This window comes from Dicentrarchus labrax, unplaced genomic scaffold (genome assembly GCF_905237075.1).
Source record: "Dicentrarchus labrax unplaced genomic scaffold, dlabrax2021, whole genome shotgun sequence".
Classification (NCBI taxonomy): Eukaryota; Metazoa; Chordata; class Actinopteri; family Moronidae; genus Dicentrarchus; species Dicentrarchus labrax.
Genome location: NW_026136703.1, coordinates 23,325,950 through 23,335,871, shown reverse-complemented (window position 1 = coordinate 23,335,871; position 9,922 = coordinate 23,325,950). Strand labels below are relative to the sequence as shown.

Sequence of the window (9,922 nt, the reverse complement as noted above, 5' to 3'; positions counted from 1 at the left end):
GACACTCTGCAAACAAATTCACTGACGTGTGTATTCTGCGGCATTTTAAGTTTCATTTCATTAACATAAACATCTAAACTTCGGAGTTTTTTCACCATGAATCACAAAGTCTGTTTGGGTTTGTTTGACTTGTTTTTGCCACGGGACCTGTTTGTTTTTCCAAATTTATGCCCTCAGTGACAGACACAGCAACGACAGCAAACGCTATTATAACATGTTTATTGAAAACCTTTTTTGACAGCATAGTTTGTCAGGCACAGAGAGAGAGAGAGAGAGAGAGAGAGAGAGAGAGAGAGAGAGGGGGAGAGAGAAAGAGAGAGTTGAGAAATAGTTGTTTTATCCCAGTGGGAGATGATTGCCCAGAGGGGTTGTTGTGGTGGAATGTTACAGAGGATTTATCATGATCAAAACAGGTACATTGCAACAAACAAGCTATGAATTAAAAATAAAAAAAATCACATAATGCCAAATGGTTAGTTCCACCTTTCTATGTTAGAAACATGAATACAAAGGGAGGAAAAATAAATTATGTGGGGAAAAAAACAAACGACAAACATGATTTTTGTCTCACTATTGTTGTAAAAAAAAAAAAAAAAACCTGATGTGGAATGCAAAATGAAACGTGACGTCACGGAAAGGAAAATCAACCGTATACGAAAATCACTTCCTCGCTAAAATTCTTACAAAATAGCTCACACAGCTACATAAAACTCTACTCATGTACATCAGCAACGTAAAAAGCATATCTCAAACTATAAATTAATCTGGACTAACATCGTCGGGTTAGAACTGCATGATAAGATGAAAACGGAGAGCCTGGTGAAAACTAACCATTCTGTAAAAAGTAAAATCAAATAAACAAACAAACAAACAAACAGCGTGGATTATGTATCGTTTTGATATCTCTGGCGGGAAAGGTGTGTCTCACCCTTTTCTCCTCCCAGTTTCAAATCCTGATATTCTTTTTGTCGAACGGAAAAGAGAATAAATAAGTCAGTCAGAGTGGAGACGACAGGTGGTTAAAGGCTGATGTGTGACTGTACATACAGTAAGAGTCCCTCCCTGCTGAGGCCGTGGTGTTTATTCATTCAATAGCAAAGAAAACATGTTCACTCTAAAAAAAAGGATTTGTTGTTTTTAACATCTGTCGCAGATTTTCATGGCCAATGCTAATCATTTTGCATTAGGGTTAATGATATATTCCTGATACAAATACTATTCAGCGTTTCCCCGAGGAATTTCTTATCTGTCATGATGATCAATATTGTTTAAGCGGCGTCATAATTTAAAGGAGCTCATCCCGTCCTGCTGTCTAACGAAATGTCCAATTTTGGTAACGTTGAATCACTGCTAATGTTAGCAAGCTATACTTTGTGTATAAAAAACAAACTTAACAGCACAATGGGCCCTCAATAGTTGTATATAACCAACGCTATATGGGCTACTTGCTTTTTATTATTTATTTTTGTGCAAATTAGCACAATAAAAAATAAGCCGAATTAGCTATGAGGTCTTGTTTGCAGTGTAGCCGTGGATGAACAGACAACTAGGTATTACTTTGATACTGAAGAAAACTTAAAAACATGATGATTCTCAAGTTCTGCAGTTATAAGGATCTTTTTTATGATTTCCAAGGGGATTTATGGACTCTACAGACTCAGTGACTTAACTGCTTCTATGAGCTGTTAAGTCCGCTGATCGGCGGAAGCCAGTGTTACGATTTATTTGCTTCCATAACAAAGACACATGTTAAAAACAACGCATACTTTTTTAAAAGGTGATTTAACACAGAGTCAAATTCATCAGACTAAAAAGCTTGTCAAGGATACAGAAAAAAAGGCCAGGGAGGGCATCTGAATAAAATAAAATAAAGGATAAATTAAGCCAGGAGCAAAGCCTGATGGGGGCATCAGTATCTAGTAAAATGACTACTCTACATCATCATCATCATCATCTTCTGGCTCTTTAATGAAAAACAACACTGAAAAGCAGATAGCTATGAATAAAAATACTCTCACCATAGGGAAAGCTTTTACCCAGCATGGAAGAATAAATAAAACAAAACACCATCCGTTTCATTAGATCCATCCAACCTTTACACAAGTGCCTTTTTTGTCTGTCTTGTTCACTTGAAATAAAAAATGTGGCTAATATTTACATAGCCTGTTTCTAAAGAGAACTGCTTTTTAATTATTATTTTTCTGATTATACATTCAAAATGTGATCAAAATCAATCAATTAATCTCCTTTTTGTTTGCTAAATTATTCCAGGCACTTCATAGATTCGGGCCAAAACTGCAAGACTGTACTGAAATGAGAAATAACAATAACCCAGAGTAACCTTTCACTTTACAAAGACCTTGTTTCTGTGCATAAACCAATGAAAATGTAAATAATTTGGTGCTAAAAGAAAATCAGTGTAGCAACGGAATTAAATACAAATGTCCACTCTTTTAAGAACTTTAAATATTGGGGAGATTTCGTTAAGTACTGACACAGTCTTGTTGGGTGAATACAAACAAATTCAGTTCACACACTGGAACAAGGCCATTGCACAGTAAAGTGTTACTCCTGTTTCCATTTAGCAGCGAGTGAATCATGTTTCTGAACCCTTCAATGCCACTCGAACATCGCTTTCCCTTTTGTGACTTTGCTAAAAACAGACTGTAAACATTTCAACCCTTGCACTTTTTTTGGGGGGTCAGCTGGAGAGACGACAGCATAAAAAGAAGGGGAGATATCCATTTGGCAATCCCATGATCCTTCCCTGCATGTGTAGCCTCCGCCCGCCTACATTCGACAGTGCAGTATTTGGTTCAGAGACCTAGAGAACTCGATGAAATAGACTTTTAAGACTAATTTGGCACTTTTTTTAAGTTTGAAGAAGGATCCACCACAGACTTCAGAGTCTCCTTTAACAAACCGATATATATACTGTATATATACTTTCTCTTTTTGGCTGTGTGATCTGTAAGTCGCACAGCATGCCTTCATTTCAGTATTAATACTATAGAGCAGCGATAAAATCTCAAATGTCTGGGCAGGTTTTTTAGTAACACTCAAGCACAAAAGGACATAACAGCTTTACATTTCTTTCTTCAAGCTGATGTTTTCATACATGAGTGTGCACACTGGTGCTCAGTGTCTTGCTCAAGGGCACTTTGACACTCGACACAGCTTGTTAGCATTGACCCTGTGACCTTTTTTTTTTTTTTTTTTACAATATCAGAGTTTGAAGCCGTCAGTCAGAAAAGTATAAAAAAATCCACCTAGAAAGGCTTTGACACTGTTCAAGAAATACCAACTAATGGCGAGATACTTTGAATTTCTGTTTTTTTCTTTGTAATTTGGTGTGTTTAATTTATTCTTGTAAATTAAGAATCAGAATCAAGGACCAAGAGCTTCTTTCTAGACTTGAGTCATTGACGTTCAACTATCACACATGAAGAAATCCGGTGTTAAAGAGGAAAAGAGAACAAATTCTGCACTATTATTTGACTCAAAACCCCAAAATGCATTGCAGCTAAATGCAGAGTAAGATCAGGGAAAGCAATACAATGTTCCCTTTTCTTTTTTGTTGTTGTTCATTTGCTCTTAAAAACCTGCTGCTAACACTAGTTCTCTTCATGTTTTCACATTTTTCTGAATGCGTTCGTTCTGAAATGAGTTCAAGCACATTCTCTAATTGCTTGAAAGTATTCTGGGAAATGTAGTTCAACACTGAAATTGCGTCTGAAATAGCTCTTGTTCTCTAACTAAGGGATATGGGGTACTACATTGGATATCTATAACATCACAGACTGAACAGTGAAACAGCATCAGTAGGTGGATTTTTACTTAAACAGGCTGCTGAGGTTCTCTGAAGGCTTTTTATGATTCACAGCTAGTTGTTGTTGATGTTCAATATGTCTTTAAGTACTTAAGTTATACTAAAAGGCCTCTCTGGTACATATCTCGAAGCGCTGCCATCATTTCTTGCCCAGCAAGAGTTAACCGTTGCTTTGATATTGCAAACGTCAACTTTTCAAACCCGAATTTGAACTCACGAGTCCTCCCCTGGCGGCCGAATCACACTCGCTCTCAAAAATCATCTTTGCGTCTGTCATACATTCTTATTTTTTTAAACTGTAAACAAAAAAAACAACAAAAAAAGATGGATCAAAAACCAGAGGAGTCTGCCAGTTGTGAAAAATAACATCGCAGGTCTGTTGTAAAATAAGTTACAAAAAAATTGAAATAAAAATCTTTGCGTACAGTACTAAAATCCTAAACTAGACCTTTCGAACTTAAGAACCACATGTTAAGTCTATAAATATCTTTACAAATATACACGTTAATTATTCAAATAAACCTTTTCTGTATCACTTTAAATGATTAAATGATTTACACTTTCATGACAGTGTCTTCTAGATTGCAATGCTTCCATCCTAAAACAATACTTTAAAAAATGTAATTTTTTGTCTTTTAAGTACATGGCTGAGGACAGCAATATGATACATATTTGCATTTATATATTTACAATAAATCATTTTCTAGATACATAAAAAAAAACAACCTCCAAACCTTATTGTATTAATAACTGAATGGCCCTGAAACTTCGCCTCACATCTGATGAGGAATTTGTTCCATGATTATCACAAAACTGTTTTTTTCGGGATGCTAAAACGTGTCGATGGTGTACAAATTCATGAGAAAACACAGTCATATGCTCATGTTATCCTCTCTGTTCTTGAACGTCTTCTGTAAAAGCTGAGACAAGTTATTGAGTCTTCGGAAGAACGAGTCCCATCATCGTGTTGATTCTGGCTTTGCTGGTATCTTGTCAACGGATTTTCTTTAAGATCGCAAACTCTTATCGCGATCCAAGGGCTCCGTGCAGACGAGAGGATAAAAATCTGAGGTCCTCGCCTACTGGATTGCCAACCGGTCCCTGACCAATGCCCTTCATTCCCTCCTCTTTTATCCTTTTTGTCTTTTTATCCAGTCTCAGGAGGTTTTATCCCAGTAGGCACGGAATGGTTTCACCCAACAGATTGTCCGTAACAAAAGACTGGCCCGAGTACAAAAATATAATTTCATTTCTGAAAAGAAGAACACAAACATGGTTCGACGGCAAAAAATAATCCTTCAATGTTTCAAGAGTCTCTTGGGGAGGAGGAGGGGGGGACGAGGAGGAGGAGGAGGAGGACGAGGAGGAGGAAGAAAACTCAGTGAAAGAGGATTTCAACCAAGAGTTTAAGACGAATCAAAGAGCTGAAGCACTGTGGAAGTATTGCATGCAGAGTTTTGATTTCCATATCTTGAGGAGCTTGAGTCACTGAGAGGTCTTTGTTAGTCACAAACTGTGAGAGGAGGTTAAAGTCCAACCGCCCCTCCCAGCTCAGGTTTTATGTCCTTATCACCCCGTTACTGGGGAGCTGTTTGGGAAGACAGGGCTCGTCAGGCAGCGGGTCGTGGGCGAAAACCGAGTCGTCTCCCGAGGAGCAGGTGCTGTTGGAGTCCTGACAGGTGGGTGAGTACTGCTCGAAGGGCACCGCCAGGTCCAGGTACTCCTGTCAGGGGGAGACGCCAGAGGTTAGACTGGGGTGACACAGTCAAATCTCAAGTGATGAATTATATAGTTTACTGTATATTTAGTGTGGTAATTAAGTTCTACAGAACACTAAATAACCAACATTTTAAAGACACAGTGAAATGAAAAAAATAAATTCTCCATGTTCTTATCCTGCATGCTTAAGTTAGGGTTTTGATTTTATATCCAGATCCTTCCCTTTTCTCTTCCTGAAGATTGATTTGTCCAATCAAATATGATTTGGTACTGTTACCATGTTTGTCATTTTAGCTAGGTAACTGATATCGTATGGATGTATGTGTTTGGATTTTTGTTAGCAAAAACGTTCCACACATTTCCAAAATATGTGGTCGTCCTCGTATTTACCGATGTCTCTTCCGTGCTCCAACATCTGATCTAACAATGTGGGTTTAGTCCCTGAGCCATGCCCACTTTATAGCCGCCCAATCAAATCTGAAGGAGTTTATTTAAAGAAATATATATAGTAATATTTGTGAAATGAAAAGTCGCAGTTGTCTAAGGTGAAACTAAAGGTAAAGTTTTGTGTTCTTCTTGGGATTTCCATGTTAGCAGTGAGCAGAAGCTGTGCAGGGAGACTTACATCGGTGGAGGTCATTGATAAAACCCGGTCGTGATCTTCTACCAGCTGTCTGAAGGTCGGTCTCTGGGACGGCACGGCATGCCAGCACTCCCTCATGATCATGTACCTGAAATGACAACATCAAAGTTTAGTCACTCTGTGTTTTTTATCCATTAAAATTAAATATACCCTACAACCAATATCCTCAGATCTTAGATGGACTGTTTCCAGTGATTCGTATTTGTCTACTTGATGTGCAGCTGGATGGTGATGGCCTGTAATTAAGGTTGAAGCAAAGTAAAGACTCATCCTTGTTGGTTTTTACCAGTTTTCACTTTCATTTGTTGTGTTTCCAGCAGCAATAAGACACTTTTCACCACAGTTTACAGTAGTGGAGGTCCTCAACGACCACAAAAATGAGTTGCTGATTTTGTATGATAAATAATTGTTAAACCTCAAAGACTTTGGGTATTTCCAGTTCAATAACTTCTATGCTCATTGTTAAGAACGTTGTTACTAATATATAACACTGAATATTAATACAGAATGCAAAACATCTGATTTAACGGACACACTGAGGTCATGTCCTTTATATTTTTTTGCAACCAGTTACTGTGTGCACATTTCAGTGACTAGTGAACTTTAATGCTGAAATTTAGGCCTCAGCTCCAGTAAGGTTGTGTGTATATGTGTGTTTTTGAATAAAAGTGGTCATAGGTAACATATTTCATTCATAAAATTAATATTATGTAATAAACTTTAATATGAACTTCATTATAAGGGGCTTTGATATAGCTTTCTTCACTTTTTTGGTGTCATTTACATAAAAAATAAGACTTTGAACCACATTTTACAAGTCTACTGGTTAAACCAGCCTATAATAACATCAAAAAAGCCTAAAATCCTGGCTAAAGCTGTGGGGACATCTCCTTCCTTCCTATGCTTTTCCTCCTCAGATCAGGTTTATCTCCACTGAGCTGCCTCCTTAAACGAGGCGATTAAACTCAATTCATAAAGACACCTACAGTTCATGGGTGCAGTTGGCAGGTTTGTCCATCCGATGTCCCTCCTTCAGCAGCTTAAACAGTTCCTCTACTGGGATCCCTGGGTACGGCGAGCCTCCCAGGGTGAAGATCTCCCACAACAACACCCCATAGGACCACCTGAACACACACAAGAACACACATGCAAAGAATACAGATTAGAGGTCAAACGGCATTCATGGCCTGAAGCAGTCAAGGTTCAGAAAGAGGCTTGTGTTCCCCACATAAACCAATCAATCTGGTTGGAGGAATATTGATCTTCAATAATGTTTACTGCACCCAATTTAAGAATCAATTTGACATTCTTATTGTCTGGGACAGTCAGTCAATATCTGTGAAAATCAACAACTCGTCCCTCAAGCCAGACGAATGAAGACTCAAAGTCATTGAAAAGAAATGGAGGACAGATTAAGCTTTGTTAACAGACACAGAGGTGAGTTAGAAGATCTTTCATATAACAGGTTACGTCAGTCCATGAGCGGATAGAGCACTTCTTCTTCGGCCTCAATCTTTAAGGGCTAATTCGCACAGACGTAACTAGCATCATTGCTAAATATCAACATTTTTAACCAAATAATCGAGACAAAACCAACTGAAGAGAAAAGATCAGAGTATATAAGCAGCATGGAAGCATTTATGTGTCCTGCTTGTGCGTCATCAAATGAATAAAAACGTCCCTGTGAGCATCCTTAGAAAACCGGGCCAGTGAGTTACAGCTGTGTCCACTCTTAATGCAAAAATAATTATAAATGTGTTTCTTTGTTCCAAGTGTTGCAAATGACAAACTTTTAATAAAAGCAGCATTCTTGTATTTAAGCATGGATGTAAAACAAACCAAACAACAACCATGTATGGCTATCATGTGATCTATTTTTAAGTACCTTGATTTGGTCAAGCTCAAAAGGGATTAGGCATACCTAATAAAAGAAATTGAATCATGTTTAAATTGTTCTGATGGTTCAGTTTTAACTGCAAACTGAAAATAGGGTGGGAGAAATCTTCTGACACATAACAAACTTCAAGTTTATCCACATTTGTGCGGATGTGGCATATAATTCAGCTTGGGTAGCAAAAATACCTCCAGGCCCTGATCTAAAGTGAGCGGGAATCTCTTTTTTCTTTCTGTGTCTGTGGTAGGGGCTCGAGTTTACTGCTGCATTATTCCTAAATGGCTAAATGAGGGAAGGTAATCAGATAATGGCGGTCTATTAACCCAGTGCCTTATTGTTCGGCCATTCGTCCAGTGAATCAGAATCAGACCCCTCCTCCCACTGCGGCGCTCAGCGGGCTTAATCTAATTATCCATGCTCCGGTCCAGAGGCTTGAAAACAGCCGCTACTGGCCGAGCCGGCTAGTCCTCTGTGCAAACAGTGAAAGGAGACTGTGGTGAAAGAGAAACATCTATATTCAGACGCAGAAAAGGGGAAACAGAAACTGAAGACAGATGTAACTGGCCAGACGACTGAACTCATTATCATTACTGTGTTCTGGATGTGAACACATCAGGTCTGCAGGGTCAGGATGGGTTCAGGACCATCCCAGGGACTACGAGAAGAACGAGTAGCCGCACACTCAGGCTGTTAATATTCAGTGCTAGTCATCGGGGATGAATTTTCACAAGCTATTAGGGGGCTAATATAAGGAGGCAATCAAGATGTAAACACTTATTTTCCATTGGCACCAGCAGCAATGAGAGCTGACAGTCTAAGAATGAGAATGAAGGCCAACAACACCGTGATGGGAGATTGATATAGGGTAGAATATCGTTCAATGCTGATGTTTGCGGGTTGAAGCTGCTGGTCAAAAGCTGCATCTACAACTGCGTCTAGAACAACATAAAAGACAAAAACTCCCCACTAAAACCCCCTAAATACCCATCCTCCCATATCAAAAGTCTCCCTTGATGATCAGGCAGAACATTACCTACAAGAAGAAAGACAACTGGATTTCTTCACTCACATGAAAAAACACCACAGCAACACCATCTAGTCTGTTACGGCAACTAACCGTTAATTTCATGATCGATTAATCTGTCGATCGTTTTCTCGATAAAATGTTGTTTGGTCCACAAAAGCCCAAGGAAACATCTGCAAACGTATCTCATAGCTGTCTTAAGAAACCAAAGAATATCAGAGAATTTGGACACGTATTGTTATTGTGTGATTAATCTAATAGCTGACAACCAATCAATTAATTGACTAATTATCACAGCTCTCCACTAGCAACAAATGATGGCATCCAAGCAACAACTTCCCTCTGTAGCTTCAATCTCGTATTCAATCGTATCAGCTGTATTAGTTATCGGCAGGCAAAATGATAATAGGAAGCCAATCCTGTAATATCTCTGGTTGTATTAGTCCACAATGTAAAATGACATTACAAGCTTACCAGCATCAAGATCTGTTGTTCTACTGGAAAGTGATCCATTTATTTTCTGTGGCGGTTTTTCTATCGTTTTAAATCGTTTCTGTGAATGAGTCAATGCCAAAAGCTCTCGTCTTATGCTGCATATTTTTACACACCACCTGGTTTTTGGCCAACACCTTATCCACTTTGGGTGCTTTTAACGGGTCAGCGTGTCGCACTGAAGGTTGCAGTGAGGTTTGCTCTCTGCTGCTTTTATAGATTGACACCTCTGAAGCTGTTCAAAATAAAATCCTCACCTCCATGATATTGGTGGTGGGATAAAAGCACTGGCTGAAGAATTTAGAGGTCTATATTGCACTG

At 38.7% G+C, this 9,922-nt stretch overlaps 1 protein-coding gene across 10 annotated transcripts in view; it reads right to left on the bottom strand.

The window, feature by feature from the left end:
* Positions 1 to 200: 200 nt before the first annotated feature.
* Positions 201 to 9,922, bottom strand: part of fgfr3 (fibroblast growth factor receptor 3) — a 76,903-nt gene continuing 67,181 nt past the window's right edge. For all 10 annotated transcript variants that reach the window (XM_051389212.1, XM_051389223.1, XM_051389235.1 and 7 more), the window contains exons 16-18: positions 7,178 to 7,315; positions 6,174 to 6,279; positions 201 to 5,552 (exon numbers count right to left, since the gene is read on the bottom strand). In XM_051389212.1, the coding sequence (XP_051245172.1) occupies positions 5,388 to 5,552; positions 6,174 to 6,279; positions 7,178 to 7,315 (409 nt within the window). In that variant the 3' untranslated portion in view covers positions 201 to 5,387. The remainder of the gene's footprint in view (positions 5,553 to 6,173; positions 6,280 to 7,177; positions 7,316 to 9,922) is intronic.